The following is a 20,578-nucleotide window of genomic DNA, read 5'->3' on the forward strand; positions in this document are numbered from 1 at the left end:
AGCTACCTCACTGCCTCACAGAACCTTGTTTTTAAATTGATTTTTCATTGCTTTTTATATTTTTTCTTAACAGAATACTTTAGCTGGAGAAAAGCTTAGTAGTCTAGGAGCAGCACTCCAGCGAAATAGCTGTGTGTTAGACTCAGCAAATGGAAGCTGTGATCCTGCTACCAAGCCAAGCTGTGGCACCAAGCCTGTGTGTTCAGTCAGTTCTTCACCTTTAAACTGGCTAGCTGACTTAACCAGTGGAAATGTGAACAAGGAAAATAAAGGTGAGTAGAATCCTGTAATCTAAGGCCCAGAAAGGACCTGGCAGGTGACTGAGCTTCAGCATCTTGATTTTTGCAGAGGAACTTTAAAGGGTTTTGTGCCTAGGGTTTCATACTTTTAAATGGGTATATGGACAGTTTAGGCTGTTCTGCCACAAATCTGAAAATCCCTGGCTGACTAGAGAAAGGGAAATGGTTGTTTCCTGCAGCCATCCAGGAACACAGCCCAACCTAATCGTTTTTCATTTGGAGGGCCAGGGAGGAAATTCCTATTGCTGTTCAGTTGGCTCTAGGCAGGACACATTTTTTTTCTCCTTCTTCCACCTTTCCTCAAGTAAATCTCCTTGAATTAATTAGGATTATGTTAGTCTCCCTTGTTCGTTCCCCAAGCTGTAGAATGATCTTGTGTGATTTTTTTTTTAATTTGGCTTAAATATTTGAACCTTTATGTCACTAACTGTAGTTGAAGTTATTTTACTTTACTCCCATCTCTTTCTCCCTCCCAATTTAAAATGTTTCAGTTAACTTACTTCACGCACACTGTCTTCCTTTGTTTTATAATCCCAGCTTTTCAGCCACGGAAGAGATTCTCTGAGGGGCTCTAAAGTCTTTTGGTCAGCGTTGTGGCTAACATTGATTCCAGAGAACTCATGATGAGATATTTGACCTACTTCCTGATGTAGAGGGACAGACTCAGGATGCAGATTGCATCTTGAGGGCAGGGTCTGTTGCCTCAGTACAGTGCCTGGCATATAATAGGTGCTCAATAAATGTTTTTTATTTTGTTTTTTTAATGGTCCAATTCTACCTTGGGAACTCAGTGGCTAAATAACAGCGGTTGGACTTCTATACAGGTTTTAGTTCACTGTAGAAAGTAGATGTTGAAGTACTAACAGTAATGTGAGTGAAAATTGTGTTTGGAGGCAGAACCTGTTTCTCCTCTTTATCTCTTCCCTTTTCTTCCTCGATCTCCCAAACATGTTTTTGTAAGAGTAAGAGTCTTGTAGAAAGGTATCTGAGTTGTTGGTGGATGAATGCATATTGCCCACCCAATGATCTTCTGAAGAGGGAAAAAATACTAATATGTACTTTGGTGTGGAGTATTAATTGTCAGTTCAGAGAATCAGAACTTTAATTCTGCCATTTGGAGTTTTCCTCTGCTTTTGAAATATAGAAATATGTTAGAGGATTTTTGGTTTTGGTTTTTAAAGTTTAATTGTTTTGGGCAAATTTTTTATTTTGAGTATAAATTTTACACTTTTTATTTTAGTTTCCTAAAGTTTTACATTACTAATTCTGTTTTTGGAAGATTGATACGAAATGTTTTTTATAGTTTATTCTCTAATTTAGTATTTTCTCCATTTTTAGAGAAACCACTCACAATGCCAACTTTAAAGAATGAAAACAAATCTCTCCAGTCTCTTCCCCCCTTGACTAAGCCTCCTACTGTTCTGCACACCTTTAACAGCACAATATTAACACCTGTAAGCAACAACAGCTCCGGTTTTCTTCGGAATCTTCTAAACTCTTCTGGAGGGAAGGTATGCTGAAGTTTTAGTCATATTGGGAGCAGAGTATGCAGCAGTACACACTGGCTGCTTCTCAGAGACCCCCCAGCTGGGTTCTGATAGTACAGAAGAGAGGTCATCCTTTTTTGTGTGTGTGTTACATGTCTCCATTGGGCTAGAATTAATTGGAATATTTTGCATGATACCTTTGATAGTGCAGATTTTAATTCCTGCAGCTCCTTGAGGGGCTTTGTTGTTCACACTAGCTATATACCTTTAGTGGGTGCACCTGGTGATAGTTTGGGCTTTTCAGACTGGTGCAGTTATGGCATCAGGAGGGCCAAGTCTCCTGTGACAGCTTTCCTTCCCTGGAGTGCCTTCTACCGCCCTTTCCTCACCTCTGCCTCCAGGTATTAGTCTTTGTTGTATGCATGCTGGATATTTCGCTTGGCTTAGAATCCACCAGGCCCTTTTGGAGGCATAGAGCCACGCATTTTATAACTTCTTATTTCTTTCTGTAAGTTTAGACTGAAAATGGCCTCAAGAACACACCAAAAATCTTGGATGACATCTTTGCTTCATTGGTTCAAAATAAGACTTCCTGTGACACCCCGAAGAAGCCTCAGGGATTGGTTATAAAGCCCAGTATTCTGGGGTTTGACACTCCTCACTACTGGCTGTGTGATAACCGCCTGCTGTGTCTACAGGACCCTAACCATAAGAGTAACTGGAATGTCTTCAGGGAGTGCTGGAAGCAGGGACAGGTAGGTTGGCCTTTGCCGGTCCTTTGTCCCTTGCTTCTGCTGAACTCTCTTATAGCCTTCCAAGGAGATCTTCTGTACCATTGATTTTTGCACTTTCTTATATGGAGCATGATTATTGAGTTTTATTCTAGCAACACTGATTTGCTTTTCTTTCTTGCTGGGATTTAGATCTTCAAATGAATACTTCCTTTTAGACTAGTAACTTTGGGATGGCTTTATACTTAATCTAACAAGATCATTTTGCAGTGTATAGATCAGCCCTGGAATTCCTTTTAAGAATTTACTTTTCTTGAAAGCCTTTTGTTGGCATTTTATTTAGGATTTCATTAGTGATGGCAAATCTTTGTCTCCTAAAGGGTAAATGTATTCAACAGCCAAAAGTCTTACCAGGATAGGATCTAGGTAGTTGATTGATCAACTCCGCAGCATCATTTTTGAAGTGTCATAAATGAAGAGGAACTTAATAGAATTAATACAATTTGCCTTTTTATCTCATGCTTCATTAGTTGGCTCTTAATGCAGATTTGTGCAAAGGCAGAATTATGTCACCATTCAAATGGTCACATGGAAAGACAACAAAGCACCGCTTGTATACAAATTTTGTGAAGCTTAAAGGTAAATTTGAAGGCAAAAACTTCTTTTACTTACAAGTGATTACACAGTAGTTTTTGTCTTAGTTCCATCTCCATCTTAGGGCTGTAATGATGATAGCCTCATTAAAGGAGCTTGTGTATATTCCTCTCGATGTCATCTTCACTCTCCCTATTAGGATGCTTTTTAAAAAAATAGGCTCCCATTAAACTTTTGTTGAAATAAATGGGAAACGTTTTTTCTTTGAAATGGAACTTCTTGAAGCTTCTTGTTGATTTATAGAAAAAGAAAGACACTCAGCTTGTTTTGTTGTAACTTGCCTTTTACCATTTGTAGTCAGAGTTGTAAATACTATTTTAACTGTATGATTGGATTTCAAAACTTTTTTTTTAATTTTATTTTTTTAGAAATATTTTCCATGGTTACATGATTCATAAAACTTTTCTTAATAGCAGCATTTCTTTTCTTGCCCTGATTAAAGTTTTGGTCTAGTTTTTGTTTGAATAGGGTTGGACATCAGGTTGCCTCCAGAGTAGCTTTCTCACAATTGGAAGCAAATTGCACTGATCACAACCATTTCCTTTCCTCATGACTGGTACTTCTTTTTTTTTTTTTTTTTTTTTTTTTAAATCTTTTCCCCTTTTGCATGTAAAAACAATTTTTCTAACATTCATTTTAAAAAGTTTCAAATTCTCTTCCTTTTAAGACTGACATTCCTGAGAAGATGCAGGTGTATGTCTAATGCAAAGGAAGCTTTTCATTCTTGAGTGGGAAGTTAAGGCTTTTCATGTTAGAGAATCTCTTTAGGATGAAGACACTAAAATTTAGAATTCTGTTAGTAAACAGATATAATGAATAGGATACAAGATGCTTTGGGGAGGGACTTTGGGAGACACTGAACATAAAGAGATGGTATCAAGCCAGTCACGTAAATGCCAGGTTAGTAGTGCGAATCTTTGGATGACAGGAATTCCAAGGAAAGAGAATACTGGTCCCATTGAGATAGGAAAATTGTTTTGAATTTAAGATAATTGAACCCTTTCTTTCTTTTCCTCTTATAGCCCGTGATGGTGTCTGGGGTACATCACAGACTGAATGCAGAGCTGTGGAAGCCCGACTCCTTCAGGAAGGAGTTTGGAGAGCAGGAAGTCGATCTAGTCAATTGTAGAACCAATGAGATCATTACAGGAGCCACAGTGGGAGATTTCTGGGATGGATTTGAAGATATCCCAAGTAGGTACTACAGGGCTCACAATGAAGGAAGATGTTGATGTGCTGGGTGATGAATGGGTACCAACAAGGCTTCTCTTGACATGCAGGGAGCTTAGAGTTATACAAAGACAGTCTCTGTTGGGGTCTTATAATGGTGTATTAATGTTCAGTCATTTCAGGCCTATCCAACTCTTCATGACACCATTTGGGTGTTTTGTTTTGTTTTTGGCAGAGACAGCATAGTGGTTTGCCATTTCCTTCTGCAGCTCATTTTATAGATGTAGAAACTGACGTAAGCAGGTTGAAGTGACTTGTCCAGGATCACCCATTTATAAGTGTCTGAGGCTGGATTTGATCTTGGGATCTGACTTGAGACCCGGTGATCTATCTACTGCTTCAGCCAGCTGTACCATAATAGTTATAGAAAACCAAATTCAGATGAGAGCCTCAACACATTTTTTCTTTTATAAGAACCTCCTTTTTTCGTCTGTTGAAAAGCCCACTAATGCCACTTATTAAAGTTTATGGAGCAAATCCTCAGTTCTTGGTAAAGGACCCTCACTTCTGTTCATTCTTTATCTTCTTTGTAGTTTTGTCAGATAGTTTAAGAGGCCCTGAACTGAAGTCCTTTAGATCATTGTCCTTCACCTGCATGTGAATGTGGAGGCCAGCTAGACTTTACTTCTAGGAATCCCCCCCTCATCTTGCATTTTGAGATGGACAACCAGTCCCATAGCAAGGAGCATTTTGATAAGCCTTTGTTTCTCTGCTGTATGCTTTACTTGGTATTCATGACCAAAGGCTGTCAAGTTCTCTCTGTTATATCTCAAAAGGAGTAGTGTGTAATTTTTACATTCATGTGAGCATCTTTTAGGTGGCTTTTTGTTTTCCAAATTATAAGCTTCCCTTATTGTTCTTAAAGTACTATCTTAAGCATCCATGTAGTAAAAACCAAGTGGATGAAGAATGTTAGTCGGCCAGATTATATGCTGCATAAAGAATTTATTTGTTGGTTTAAAGAGGATTTAAGTTTTAAGGATTAAGGATTATTTTAAGATTAGGATATTAAGGATTAATTAAAGATTAAGAGGTTTTTCTTTTTAATTTAATAATTCATTTATTTGTTGATTACATTAAAGTCCCCAAGTATATCCCTTCTTGAAATAGAGGAGACCAAAAAATGGGAAAAGGATACATATTTAACTGTCTTTTGTGTTTCTGTTTATCAGTTCTTTAGCTCTGACAGAGGACATTCGTAAATTATTTTTCAAACATTCTGTAGCTATATGTAATCCTTTTGATTTAATTTTGCTCTTCATAATTTCATGTAGATCTTTCCATGGTTTAAAAAAAATTAACTTGCTCATTTATCATTTCTTATGGTGCAGTAGAATTCCATCACAACCATAGGTCACAACTTGTTTAGCCATTCCCCAGTTGATGGGTGTCCCCTCAATTTCCAGTTCTTTGCCACCACAAGGAGAACTGCTAGAAATATTTTGGAACACGTGGGTCTTTTGTCCTTTTCTTTGATCTCTTCGGGATACAGACCCAACAGTGGTGAGTGGAGCAAGTAAATTTGTCCATTTGACAGTGAGTTCAGCCCAGAATCAAACATGAAAAAAAGTGCTGCTTTTGGTAAAACTTTTTGTGTCCCCAAGCTTTCCTCCTGGAAAGAACAGGTTTACTTTTTAATATCAGTGTCCTAGGGTTGGTCTGGAGTCAGGAAACACATGTCTCTAAAGAATTGAGGTTAATGATGTGTGCTTTCCCCTATCCTCCCCCAATGTCATAGTCTGGTAGGTAGGAATACACTGACATTCCCACCCATTTGCAGGGATGGGAGATCCATAGATAAAGCACATTTCACATATTTTCAATGAATTTTTCCCCCAACATTGATTAATTTTGCTGTTTTTTCCTTTTTCTCTTCTTTAAAATGTTATTGTTATATGGAATGGTTTTCTTGGAAGAGGGAAGGAAGATAGTGAGAGAATTTTGGTAGAATGTTATTTTAAAAAAGAAAAGTAGATAGATTTTATTTAGGGGTTTTATCAAACATATCCAGCCATTTTGACCATTGCATCACTTCTCTCCCTGGCATCACCACCACCGTGCTATAGACATTCTTTACTTGCTTCTTATATTACCATGCCAGTAAAACATATAGACAGACTCTTGTCATTATGTTTCTTGCGGATCTTGCCAAAGGAACAGCCCAGAGGCAGGGCTCATCAACACCAATTCTTCAGAAACTCTCACGCATTTTGTGCAAAACTAACACTTGATCATTGATATTAATCAAACAAACTTTGATATTAAAAAGTTCTTTCCAGGAGAAGCTTGAGAATCTCAGAAAAGAACTGTAACTAATGAGAATGGTTAAAGGTAATTTTCTCTGAAGTGAAAGAATGTCCTTTTGTGATGGATATCTACATAAGTAAAACCAAGCTCTTTTCAAAACTGACTGGCTTGATTGCTATAAAAATGCTGCTCACGGAATAGCTATGAGTTAAAGGTTATATTCAGTTAGTGAAAAGTTGATACAGGCTTGATAAGGCTGCAATGATGTCGTGTATCAGATGAAAATCATGCAGAGCAGATTTAAATAGGTCATCTTGCAGACAGTACAGTGGAAAGACCATCCTCTGGATTCCTGGTGACTTTTTCATTCAGTTAAACAGCTGAGAGATGTCTGTTTTGTATTGCAAGTGGATGAAGTTGGGGGCCCTTGATTGATTACATGTATAAAATATGTTGTTAAAGCTATTGTCAGGGGAAGAATAAACACTTTGCAAAGCTGATAATGGCAGTGCCAAATAGAGGGGAGGATTCAATAGAGTTGATGAATTTTTAAAAATAAGAATAATGATGTCCTTTGGGAGAATTGTATTAGATTCTGCCCTGGTAGCATTTAATTGATACCAAGGTGAAACAGTTCTCAAAGCACTGGCTGAGAAAGAGTATCTCACTCAGTTACAAACACAGATCAGGCTTTTAAGTCAGAGACTTAGAGTAAGAATTTAGTAGGCAGCATTCAGTTTTTTCAAGTTATTAAAACAAGCCATTTAAAAAATAACTGATTAGGGGATAGCTAGATGGCCCCCCATGGATAGGGAGCCAGAGTTTAAAAAAAAAATAAAACTATTGTGAGAAAGATTCTATATAAAATTGATAATATGGTCAAAGCATAGTGTACTACTGTTTTTGTAGGAAACAACAGCAGAATGTAAGTTCTCTGAGGACAGACAATGTTTTCGTTTATTTTTCCTTATATCCCTTGTGTATATGTGTGTGCCTGGCACATAGTAAGCAGATTACAAATGCCTACTGATTGGAATATCTTGTGCCAAAGAGGGATGATTCATACTCTGATCCAGGAAAATAAAGTGACCTCATTTATGACAAAAATAGAACTGGGAATATTTATGTCAATGAATCAGAAACATTTATTAAATAAATGCCTTCTGTGTGCCAGGCACTGTGCTGAAACAATGTTGATGTTTCTCAGTTTAAAAAATATCTATCTTGCAAGTGAGATAGAAGGAAGTGAAAGGGGCAGCTGGGTAGTTCAGTGGATTGAGAGTCAGGCCTAGAGATGGAGGTCCTAGGTTCAAATGAGGCCTCAGACACTTCCCAGCTGTGTGACCCTGGGCAAGTCACTTGACCCCCATTGCCCACCCTTACCACTCTTCTGCCTTGGAGCCAATACACAGAAGTTAAGAGTTTAAAAAAAAAAAGAAGAAAGTGAAAGACTTGTTTATTAAGGATCATTTGACCAATCTATAAAGCAATTCTCATTTTAAAGCTGAAGCTACTGGAAAAATATAAATGGATAAAGAATTCATTTTCCACAGGCAAATATGCAGTATGATAATAGTTCCTTGAAACAAGTGTTTGAAGCTGAAAATCTAGTTAGAACATAGCTTAAGGCTAAATAAAGAACCCTCTGGTTTATAAAAGTGATGTAGACTTTACTCTGTTTGGCAACATCTTATTTGTATTAATTAGGGCTAAAAAAGAATCCATGTTAGTGGCCTGAGGGGTGCTAGTCCTTCTGGCATACCTTAGCAAAGCAGGGGACCTACTTGTGCTAATCTCAGGTGACCAACTACTCACTGGCCTGTTTCATTAGACAATGAAGAATTGTTTCACTCTTGTATGTCAGTGTGATGTCTGGATGATTCCATAGTACCAAGTGGGGCTTGTCTTCAAGGACCATCAGAATAAAGGGCGGATGGGATCTGAGTAGGAGAACCTGTTAGACTATAATTTTTTCATTGCTAAAAGTAGAACAGTGAAATATAAAACATGAAAACACCTCGTTTTGTCTAGAAAACTGAACATAAAACATCTATGGTTTGTTAAGAGGTCATCCCTTGCCATCTCTAGAATTTTGCATTTTAAGATTAAAGTGTTAGAGGGAAGGTTGGCAGAGTAAACTCTATAAAAATATGTTCCTTGGAGCTTTTGGTAGTCAGAAGGGGAAATTGTGAGTCTTAAGCTCAGTGTTAATGAAATGACCAATTTGAGATTTTTGGAAGGTTAAAGAATGTGGCAACAGCAGCAGAACATTTCATTTCTTTCCTTTAAGGTCGCCTGAAAAATGATGATGAACCAATGGTACTAAAACTGAAGGACTGGCCTCCAGGAGAAGATTTCAGAGATATGATGCCTTCTCGGTATGACCATGGATGCCAACCCCAAACAGTTTAGTCAGCATATTTAGGATATCTAAAAAATGCATTGGAGCAAAGGCAGGGGGGCATTTTCCCTTATATCTTTGCCAAGAAAGTATAATGAGTCAACACAGCAAGCATTATACATGCCTTCTGTGTGCCAGGGTTTACTCGAAAGTGTTCCTTCCCTCAAGGAACTGGCAGTCTAATGGAGGAAAAAGCATGCAGATGATAGATAATATACTAGATAAAGTGATAATCATCTCCTAGGGAAGGCCCTAGCAATAAGGGAGACAGGAAAGGCTTCTTGCAATGATGGGATTTTAACTGAGGCTTGAGGGAGAGCCAGAAGGTAGAGGTGAGGAGGCATGTGGAGGGAGGAAGGACAGGGAACAGGAGGACGGACAGCCTGTGAAAATGCAGAGTGGGATGAAGGAGAAACCAGGATCACTAGATTGTTGAGAGGAATAAGGTTTAAGAAGATTAGAAAGATAGCTTGAGGAGACATGGTAGAGTTTAGTGAGGGGTTCTTTGTTTTTAAGGATGGGGAGACTTGGTCATCTCTGGAGGGAACGAGGAGGAACTAGCAGATAGGAGAGAGATCCTGTAAATTAGAGAGGGACAGGTTGACTGGTGTTTCTGTTGGAGAAAACAAGAAAGGAGGGATGAGAATTAAGAGTACTGTGGCCAGGCTTTGTGTTGGGCAAGCAATGAGGGCCCCAGCTTGTCAGCAACTGGGGGAGAGAGTGCTGGTTCAAGTCCATGGGGTTTAAGATGGAGAAGCTGGAAGGTCCCATGAAATGGCCTTAGTTTTCTCAGCAAAGGAAAAATGAGAAGACAGAGGAGTTGAGATGTGGGCAGCTTTAGAAGAGAAGAAACATTTAGAAAAACCCATTGGAGAGTGAGCTAGGGAATCAATGAACAAGTCCAAGGGAAGATAGATAATATGCATTTGTAAAGTAGCATGATTGTGTGACTTCTCAAAGCTCTGGTTGTTTTTGGAGTACATGAGGCATGTGGGGCCGAGGTTTGGCAGGAGATGAACAGTGATGGGACACTGTGCAAAGGAGTAGAGAACAGTGTAGTGTTAATGATAGTATGACTAACCATAGCATCAGGGGCAGAGAGAAAGAAGTGTGATTGCGGGTGGGGATTGAAGGTCTTTCTGGGGGAGGAGAAGTGAGAAAATATGCTGGAGATCAGGGTTTTTAATTTGGGGAACATATCGAGATAATAGATGCAGCCTGTGACTGACTGGTATAGAGTAGAGGAATGGTTGGTCATGGCATGTAAGGAAACTGAGGAATTGGAAGGTTAGGGATAAGTTGGAAAAAGTGTCTTTGAATAGTAGAAACAATGGCATTGGGGAAGAGAGAGGGAGACCGGGCAGTTTAGAAGGAAAAAGCCCCTCACAACTAATGGGAGAAAGAAAGATATCTACAATGCTGGTTATCTGAAAATGCTGTAAATCAGAATTAAATGTAACTTACTCAGTCCCCTTTCTTGCATTTTCCCTTACAATCAATTGATTCAAACATGTACGGCAAAGTTACTCAATTTTCATAGGAAAAAGAGCAAATATAACTGTTAGTTTTACAAGAAAATCAGTGGCTCAAGTCAGAAATTCACCATTGTCTATCACTAGGTTTGAAGATTTGATGACAAACATCCCATTGCCTGAATATACCAGGAGAGACGGCAAACTGAACTTGGCCTCCAGATTGCCAAATTATTTTGTTCGTCCAGATCTAGGACCCAAGATGTATAATGCTTATGGTGAGTAATGATCTGCTACTTTCCCCTTCACATTAGGAAGTTGTGATGTGTTGCAATGGGCACACTTTGTTTTTCTTTTTTTTTTTTAAGCCTTTACCCTGTGGTCTGTCTTAGAATGGATGGTATTGGTTCCAAGGCAGCAGAGCTGTAAGGGCTATGCAAGGGTTAAGTGACTTGCCCAGAGCCACATATCTAGGAAGTGTCTGGGGTCAAATTTGAACCCAAGACCCTCCCATCTCTAAGCCTGGTTCTATCTACTGAGCCACCTGGCTGCCTCTACATTTTTAATCTAAATTAATAAAAATGATTTTAAAAGGACAGTTGCTTCTAAATTACATTTTCATTGCCTTGCTCATGATAGGCTTTCATGACTCATCTAGTCTTTATATAATAATACAGTTTCTTCTGGTCATTTTCCCATTTTTACTGAACCAGATCATTAATGAAATAATAACACTGATCAGTTTTAAGAAATATAGATTTGGGGGGGCAGCTGAGTAGCTCAGTGGATTGAGAGCCAGGCCTAGAGATGGGAGTTCCTAGGTTCAAATCTGGCCTCAGACACTTCCCAGCTGTGTGATCCTGGGCAAGTCACTTGACCCCCATTGCCTGGCCCTTACCACTCTTCTGCCTTAGAGCCAATACAAAGTAAGGTTAAAAAAAAAAAAAAAGAAAGAAATATAGATTTGGTACAAAACTCTAAAGGTATCCTTTCAAGTTTTTCATTCCTGAGCAGAATTTCTTTAAAAGGTACAACCTTTTGAAATGTTTGCTTAGATGGTATTTTGTACTGATTTTTTAAATAATTGATTGTCGATATCTTTTATTTTGACATTTTCCTTCCCCATGATTTTTGTTCATTTGAAGTTTTTTACTTTCTATAACTTATTTCCATTCTCCATAAATATCTATCATAGTGCCCTAACTGCACCTTCTTCTAAATATTCCTAAAGAAATGGTCCACATCTTTATTCTTGCATGCTAGTGGGAGTTCAGAAACGACCCAGGTTGGCCTTAGATCAGTGATGAGCAACCTTTTTAGCTTGGTATGTCAAAATTCACCCAAAAACTGAGCATAACTTGGGTGGTGTCACTTCGGGGGGGGGGGGGACAATTTCCCGATAGGCATAGTTTAAATAACAAAAATGTATTCTTGTAATATATAACTATTTAACAAACCAAAATGGGTAAATTAATATAGGTAGAATTGTCATCTGTAGTGCACAGTGTCTATACTACACTGCAGCAAATGTTTCATCTGTGGCCGCGTGTCATCAAAATGGCTACACGTGTCAGTGCTGACATGGTGTCATAGGTCTGCCATCACCGCCCTAGATGGTCTGTGGTTCTGATTCTAGCCGGTCATGAGGTAGGGACTTTGCTGAAAGGGTTCCTTCCCTTCCCAGTGGCCACAACTGCAATAGAAGAATAATGATTTTTTTGCTGCTTTTGGCATCAGCTTTGAGCTGTGGCATTGTGGAATTAAGCTGACTTTCCTTAGGCTCCCACAGGTCCATTCGAAGTTGCCATGACTGTATAGTCGGGGTATGAAGCATTTCCCTGGCAAGAGTCTTGTAGAACGTTATTAGATGCTGGGGTGAGGTTAGGTGGTGGGGCTAGGATTGACTTGGGAAGAACTTCAGAAATTGTCAAGTCTAAATTCCTCCTTTTACTGAGGAATAAACTAAATTTTATCCTTAATGAATGGCCCAAGGTCATCTTGCCTGTAAAAAGTCTGAGCTGGGGTTTGAACTTTGGTCTCCTCCTCCTCCCTCCCAGTGTTTCTGTTTTTTTTATTTAAATTGAAACCATTTAAATGGAAGCATCTTGGAGCCTAGAATGTTGAATCATCTAGTGCTGGTTCCATGCTGAATAAAGATAATTGTTGTGCAAATTACCCAAGCTCCCTGTTCCTTCCTTCCAAAGAGTCAGGGATTGTTTTAATGGTAGTTTTTGTTATGTATCCACAAATAGTTGTGCTACTCCTGGTAAAAAGGACTTCCCTTGCTTCTCAAACTGATAAACAAAGGATTCTGGGTGTTGAAAATAGAGAAAATGAGTTTTCAGAAAACTGTTACTCAGCTCCCTTTAATGAAAATAGCTTTCCTAACAAATTTACTAAAGTTTTCAGACAAGGAGGGCAAGGAGAGTTCATGATTTGGCATTGGCGTGTTTTGTCCAGGAGAAAGAGCCCCTGCCTGCAGTGCAGCCCTTTGGATCCGAGCCCCCAGAGGGAAGCCCCCTGCTCTTCCTGCCCCAGCCCCCACACTGCTCACATCCCATTTCAGGGCTCTAGGAACTGGGCCTCTTAACCTCAGTCTGGGTTTTGCTCCTTGGAGGAAGAGGGGATTCTGTAAAGTGCTTTACAGCTGAGAATTGTAAGTGGGCTTCTGGAGGGCATGAACATATGCCTACCCTTGGGCCTCGTTGCCCCAGAGAGAGAGCAGGTACTTGAATGTATGGGTTGGAATCTGGGGTGAATTTGGATCAAATATGCCAAAATATTTGAAATTAATTTGAGAGAAGGTATGAACTCCCAGGCCCCTTCTCTGTTGTTGTTTTTGCAATGGAAACTCAACCAGTTCCAAGCTGTGGGGACACCAATACTGAGGGCAAAATTTTCATTCACTCATTTATTTATTTAAGTTTTTGTTTTTATTTTGAATGTTTTCCCATAGTTAACATGTTTCATGTTCTTTCCTTCTCCCGCAAACCCCCTAACTGCCCTTAGCCGACGCACAATTCCACTGGGTTTGACATGTATGATTGATCCAGACCTAATTCCATATTACTGATAGTTGGACTAGAGTTATTGTTTAGTGTCTTCATCCCCAATAATATCCCCATCAGCCCATGTGTTCAAGCAGTTGTTTTTCTTCTGTGTTTCTCCTCCCACAGTTCTTCCTCTGAATGTGGCTAGTTTTCTTTCTTATCGGTCCTGAGGGCAATTTAATAGATCAGCTTTGAGCTCATTTAATCTTGTGAGATTGAGAGAGGAAATGCTGAAACCCTCTTGTACCTGAGAGGCTGCCGACCCAGTGTTCTAGACCAGTGATGGGCATACTATAGCCCGAAGGCCAGATGTGGCCCCCTGAAATGTTCTATTTAGTTGCATGACCTTCTTCTTAATCTGATGAATACAATGAGTAGGATACATACAATGAAACTTTGAAAGAGTTGCCTTAGAAACAGACTGACAGAGGGGCATTTCCTTTCCTTTGGCCCCTCTTTAAAAAGTTTGCCCATCACTGGTCTAGACTGTCAAGATCTTTTTTTGGATCCTGACTCCTATTGCTTCAGCCATTCCTTTTAGCTCTATGTCTTCTTCAAATTTGCCATTAATGTTTTATGCAGGTCATTGAGAATGTTAGCTAACCCAGGGCCAAGCACAGGTTGGGGCATGCGTACCACTGGAGGGAGTTTTCTGCCCTGCCTTGCCTCCTAAGGGCCTCCCCTCCTGTACCATCTGCCTCCTTGATGTATTCTGTGTGCCCCGGGGCATTGCCCTTACCACCTTCCCCTGCACCCTTAGGGCTTCTGGGGCCTTTGCCTTTATCCTATAACCAAACTTTTATGGGTTGTCTCTTCTCATTAGAATGGGAGATCTTTGAGAACAGGGGCATATAAAAAGCTCTGTTCATGTTAAATTCCTATAATAAGTTGCCATATTTTTATTGCTACAGATGACACTTATTAGACTAACAATTGGCCAGTCCTTTAAAGCTTGAATCTACTAGGAATCTAAAAAGCCAAATTTGGGGAACACATGTAAAATATAGACCAGACGGCGATTGTCATCTGCTGGTGCGGAGCTGCGGGACAAGTGCAGGTACCAGCGGGCTCAGAAGCACAGGCCTGAGCCTAGGCCTAGGGAGCCAGGATTTCCTTCCCTCCTCTGCAGCCCAGACTCCTACAGAGGATATCGAGCAGAGGCAGGAATGTCATCCTTTGGGCAGCATACCCTGGGACACAACTGAGGCTGCTCCTCGGAATCTCCCAGGGCAGTGATGTGATGAGTGTAGTTCCCTTCCAAAAACCTGATTTGCCCAGAGTGGCTTCTTTGTGACTTCTCACCATGATTCTCTTCTCAATTGTGCCCTTTGCCACCTCCCTCTTTCTCTTTTTTATAATCCAAATCTATGTCTATATTTTAAAAACCCTTACCTTCCATCTTAGAATCAATATTGCCTATTGGTTCTAAGGCAGAAAAGAAGTAAAAGGCTGGGCAGTGTGGGGTTGGGTGACTCACCCAGGGTCACCCAGCTAGGAAGTGTCTGAGGCCAGATTTGAACTTAGGACCTGCCATTTCTAGGCCTTGCTATCTATTCACTGAGTCACCTAGCTGCCCCGAATCCCTTTATTATTGACAGGAGTTGGGGTGAAGAGGTAGGAAAACAATTTCATGGTAGCTAAGAGAGAGCTGCTTGGATAGTAAATCTGAATGGCTTGTACATCCAATGAGGCGTAATTAATGCATGATGGTGGGAAAGGGAGAAACTGAACATGGCACTGTTGATAGAGCAAGGAATGACCTTGATTCCTTTGAAGGACCAGAGAAGGGGCTTGGGAGGGAGCGGGGTGCAAGCCCAGGAGCCCCGTATATAAGGAGATGAGCTCCTGGAATGCACGGCCTCCCCTCCAGGCAGAGCTGAAGTGATGCTGGCTGTGTAAGGCTTTCTCAGATCCTCTTGTGGTTCTCTGGCTGATCTGATGTTACTGGTATGGGGAGAGTAATTAAGCATCGTTGCTACGCTCCCACTGCCCCTTCCCACTGTTGTTCTCAAACACTATTTCTCTTGTACAGGGCTGATCACTCCAGAAGACAGGAAGTACGGCACAACGAACCTTCACTTGGATATATCTGATGCAGCAAATGTCATGGTCTATGTGGGCATCCCTAAGGGACAACTTGACCAAGAAGATGGTGAGACGGTAGTATGCAAACATTTGTGCAAGCTTTTTGTCCTGAAAATGAAGAACGTTGCTTTTAGATGTTTTCCATCTGTTTCCTCCCCAACAGAAGTCCTTAAAACTATCCAAGATGGAGACTGTGATGAACTAACAATAAAGCGATTTATTGAAGGAAAAGAGAAACCCGGGGCCCTTTGGCACATTTTTGCTGCCAAAGATACAGAGAAGATCCGATCGTTCCTTAAGAAGGTACTCTTTGATTATGGTGATCAGGGATATTAGGCCAGGTTTACAGTGGTTCTAGACAGTAGTACTGCCTTTCTAATTGGGGATATGAGAGTGGGGGTCTTGGAAGAAAGTAGGGGAGAAAGGAATGTGATGAAACCAGCCCATTCACATGCTACAAGAAAAAGGAGTGTGGAAAAGACTGGCTGATGGGGTTTCTTAAGGTCTGATATCAACACAATCAACGTCAGCTTGGATAAGGGTTAGTAATGTTGATCAATATTGGCCAAGTTCTATTTTATTGGCTAGAGAGCTGGCCTTAGAGCCAGGAATCCTGAGGTCAGGCTCTGCCTCTCTGGGAACCCCAGCAGATTCTTTTACCGCTCCGTGTTCCTAAGACACCCCTTAGTCTCTTTAAGGGTGCAGGAAAGGTCCCAACCTGCATTGGTCAAGATATTCCCCCCTGGGAGGGGAATACCCTCGACCTGTTGAAATTGCTAGGCCAGTCCCCGTCCCCATCCCTTGTAGTCAAGAAGGCTGTTGTCTTACTGCCTCAGAAACCCCAGAGTAGAAGGTCCTCAGAATTCTGAGAGAGCACAAGTGCCATAGAAGACCAATACATATTATCTCTACTACTGCTGTGTGATTGATTAGAAATTGATGTTAGGATTGGGGGTGTGGACTCGAAACTACCACACCAATGCAACTACCAACAATTTGGAAATTGGTCTTGATCAAGGACACATGACAAAACTAGTGGAAATGTGCGTCGGCCATGGGTGGGGGGGTGAAGGGGAAAGGAGGAGCATGAATCATGTAACCATGTTAAAAATGAATATTAATAAATGTTTGAAAAAAAAAAAGAAATTGATGTTAGTGTGGAATTTTGGTAAAAGCCATCAAGCCTGTTGGAAAGGAACTCCAAATGGTCATTTCATTGGATCTAATGATCGAATACAGATCCCTGTGTGTAGTAGGCAGTCCAAGAGAGGTTTCTGTGCTTTTGGACCAATAGTTTAAGGAGGAGGATAAGAATAGAAAGTGGGTACAGGCAATGCCTTTCTGATGGTGAAAAGTCTAAAAAAAATACTTTCTAAGTTGGTCTTAGAACCTTTATTTTCATGGCTGAGAGAATTTGCCAGAAACTACATTTTCTCACCTCACTGGCCTCATGGAAACAATCTGGTTGAGAATCTTTGGGCTGTGCAAGTTGTAGCCTCCCACCATGTATTTAACACATCACAGTGTTGTCTGAATCTTGAAATAAATCATTGTTTTGAAAAACAAAACTAAACTATACTCATCTTGAAGGACAAGTAGGACAAACCACGGGGAGAGAAGTCGGAAACGTGTTTGCTTTTCTAGTAGAGCTTGTCTTGTCGTCCCATGTGAAAGTTTGGATAGACTGGGCCGGAAGGAGCTTGAGCCTGTGTTAAGATAATTTAACCTAAAATTATGTTCCACAAAGAGTACAGCCACAAGTAGTTCGGTATTATCATTCAGGGCTCAGGCTGTCAAGAGTAAATGAACCAGCTGTCCCATCTCCTTTTAATTCACTGAACAAAATTAAGCATGTAATATTCCATACAATGCCCAATAAGAAACTAGAATCAAGGAGGGCTTGACTTATTGTTCATCAGAGTGTGGGACTCATTCCTTTTATAGCAATATTAATATGGGAAAAGATGTTTGAATTTGCTTTTGTTTTTTCTCCCTAAAAACTCTGTGTCTTAGATTTGATACTAATATCAGTTCTTCAGTAGAACACTTACGGGCTTAAATGACTTGCCCAGATTCCCATAGCTAGGAAGCACTAAGGACCTCCCATCCCCAGACCTGGCTCATCGAGCCGTGTAGCTGCTCCCTTGACTTTGGTTTTGCAGAATTTTGCTTATGGTCAAGTATTCCCTGTTTGATCCAGGTTTCAGAAGAACAAGGTCAAGAAAACCCTGCTGATCATGACCCTATTCACGACCAAAGCTGGTATCTGGACCGGCCACTCCGAAAGCGTCTTCACCAAGAGTATGGAGTTCAGGGTTGGGCCATCGTACAGTTTCTTGGGGACGTTGTCTTCATACCAGCAGGTGCCCCACATCAGGCAAGAACCAGCATGTGTTTGTGTCTGTCCTTTCTTTCTCCACTGCTGACTTGGTGGCTGACTTCTCCTCTTGTTCCTCAGGTTCATAACTTATACAGCTGCATCAAAGTGGCAGAAGACTTTGTTTCCCCAGAGCATGTCAAACACTGCTTCTGGCTCACTCAGGAATTTCGCTATTTGTCTCAGACACACACTAACCATGAAGATAAGCTACAGGTAAATGTGTGGGGCCAGGGACGGGTTACATTAGTGATGCTGCCAAACGGCACTGGGCTCTGAGACTGTCCCTCAGGCTTTAATCCAGGCAAAACTGTTCCAGACAAGTTTCAAAGACAGACAGACCCCTCTAATCTGTCCCTGAGCACAGACAGTGCTCAACAGTGATTGCCATGCCGGGAGCAGTTCTCATTCTTATAAATCATTTCATGGATTGGAAAGTCAGTGGAGATATAGTTCCCTCCTAGGCTGTGAAGCCTCCCTGGCTCATGAATTCACAGACTCTCTTAGAGTTGGCTCTTCAGGGAACCTGTCCAGGCATCCACCCTGACATCTTTACCCCCTGGCCATGCGGCCTTCATTTGGGTGGTTCCGGTGGGTGGGGAGCTTTCTCTACCTTGAGCCTCTTTCTCCACCCCTCCTATGGTTCTGCCCTGTGGGCTAAGGCAGAACAAATCTTGTCTCTTTGGATGTGCTCTTGAGGATCTTTTCTCATCCTGGCCATCCTTCTCTGGATGTTCTCTAGCTTTTCAGGCTCAGGTTAAAAGGAAGCCCCAGAACAAAACAGGAGGTTTTAACCGGAGGAGGGTTAACTGGAGCAGAGAACCTGGGCTCCATCGTCAGCTCGATTCATGGCTCTCACTATCCAGCCCAAATTCTGTTGAGGTTTATTGGCTAAACCCAAGTTCAAGTTCTAAGGAAGACCTTGTAGCAATAAGACCTGGGCCTCATAGGGACAAGGAATGTGTATCGATGCCGGAAGGACCAAGCAGCATTTACTGATGCTGTGCATCTTTCTAAATCCATATAGTACAGAAAAGAGTGAGATGAAAATCTTTTTATTTCAAATGAAAGTTTTTTCAGCAGTGGAAGGGCCTTTCTAGTTGTAACATTATTGAAGAAGTGAATTGAAGAAATGCAAAGCAGAGTAGTGTCTTAAGTCACAAGTGGAGCTGAACAGACTGATCTTTATGAAACAGCTTGTGCCAGGGAAATGGGCAGACACGGGGGTGTTTGCTGGAACAGGAGATGGCGGAGGAGGGCAAAGGAGTATTTCTTGAAATTGGTGAGTGCCTCAAATAGCCTGAGGAACAGAAGTTTATTCCTTTGGTCAAAGGAGCCACTAAGGCATTTTGGACAGGAAATTGGCAGTGACCAAATCTGGGTGTCAGGAAGATTATTGCAGCGGGAGCCCACAGGTGGATGACCAGTTCCTTATTCTGAACTTCCTGTTGTTTAGGTGAAGAATGTAATCTACCACGCAGTGAAAGACGCCGTCGCAATCCTAAAAGCCAACGAGTGTGGCTTTGGCAAACCTTAAAACTCCAGACCCCTCCCTGGACCCGAACTACTGGCAGCTGTTTGGAAAGACCTTGTGACTTTCTGTGGACTCGGAACTCACATTACCTCATCCCCCCCAAGCAGTGCCTCGCTCGAGAAGGTACTTCGTCTCCTGTATATTTCCAAGTGTGTATATGTAGTGACTCTTCCCCGAACCCTCGGCATCCAGAACCCGGGACTTCTCGCCTGCTACCGAATTCTAAACCAAACTGTAAGAAAATTACCTCTTACTGAGCTCTGGAAACTGTCTCCGCCTGCTCCCGCCTGTTTGTTGAGCGACTGTCAACATGGATTTGTAACTGCTGTTAGAAGCATTAGGGTGGGGGGGGGTAGTGTAGTTTGTCCTTCCAGTCCACAGGGGGAGCCCAGAATACCAGGCTAATGCAGTTCTTAATGCATTACCATAAGATTTGCATTAGGCAACAGCAAAAAACAAAAAAATCTACTGTATAATTCATGGGGTTAACCATCTTTAAGCAAATGAAATCTAATTTAATTGAGGCTTTGCTAATTTCTAAGTGTTAAGCATTTTACATTAAACAATATTCATTTTAAATACTTTGTATTGTCTTCTCTCCTCCTCCTGAATAAATCATGGCCCAAGAGAGCCAGGGGCAGCTGGGTGGTTCTGTGCCTGGAGAGCCAGACCTGAAGAGAGGAGGTCCTGGGTTCAAATTTGACTTCAGACACTTCCTGGCTCTGTGACCCGAGGGAAGGCACTTCCCCTCCTCTTCTGCCTTAGAACCACAACTCAGCATGGATTCCCAGAGAGAAGGGAAGGGTTTGTAAAAGCAAAGGATGGAACCGGTTCTTAGTAACCCATTTCTCCTTGGAGTTTTGGCCCACATCTAGGCACGGGCCTTCTGGATGGTGTTAAGGAGGCAGATAAAACGGAACCTCCAACAAAGAAGTGATTTAGAGAAATGACCCTTAGATGCTGCCCACTGTGGATGGCTCCCCTGACTGGCTGGTTGGGGATTCCCTTTCA

At 41.2% G+C, this 20,578-nt stretch overlaps 1 protein-coding gene across 1 annotated transcript in view; it reads left to right on the forward strand.

The window, feature by feature from the left end:
* KDM3A (lysine demethylase 3A) overlaps window positions 1-20,164 on the forward strand; it is an 86,474-nt gene extending 66,310 nt beyond the window's left edge. The window contains exons 15-25 of the mRNA XM_044663070.1: window positions 74-272; window positions 1,638-1,810; window positions 2,305-2,541; window positions 4,194-4,365; window positions 8,939-9,026; window positions 10,669-10,799; window positions 15,604-15,723; window positions 15,820-15,959; window positions 17,857-18,033; window positions 18,115-18,249; window positions 19,490-20,164. Of these exons, the coding sequence (XP_044519005.1) occupies window positions 74-272; window positions 1,638-1,810; window positions 2,305-2,541; window positions 4,194-4,365; window positions 8,939-9,026; window positions 10,669-10,799; window positions 15,604-15,723; window positions 15,820-15,959; window positions 17,857-18,033; window positions 18,115-18,249; window positions 19,490-19,570 (1,653 nt within the window). The 3' untranslated portion in view covers window positions 19,571-20,164. The remainder of the gene's footprint in view (window positions 1-73; window positions 273-1,637; window positions 1,811-2,304; window positions 2,542-4,193; window positions 4,366-8,938; window positions 9,027-10,668; window positions 10,800-15,603; window positions 15,724-15,819; window positions 15,960-17,856; window positions 18,034-18,114; window positions 18,250-19,489) is intronic.
* Window positions 20,165-20,578: the final 414 nt, after the last annotated feature.

Source organism: Gracilinanus agilis, chromosome 2 (assembly GCF_016433145.1).
Source record: "Gracilinanus agilis isolate LMUSP501 chromosome 2, AgileGrace, whole genome shotgun sequence".
Taxonomy (NCBI): Eukaryota; Metazoa; Chordata; class Mammalia; order Didelphimorphia; family Didelphidae; genus Gracilinanus; species Gracilinanus agilis.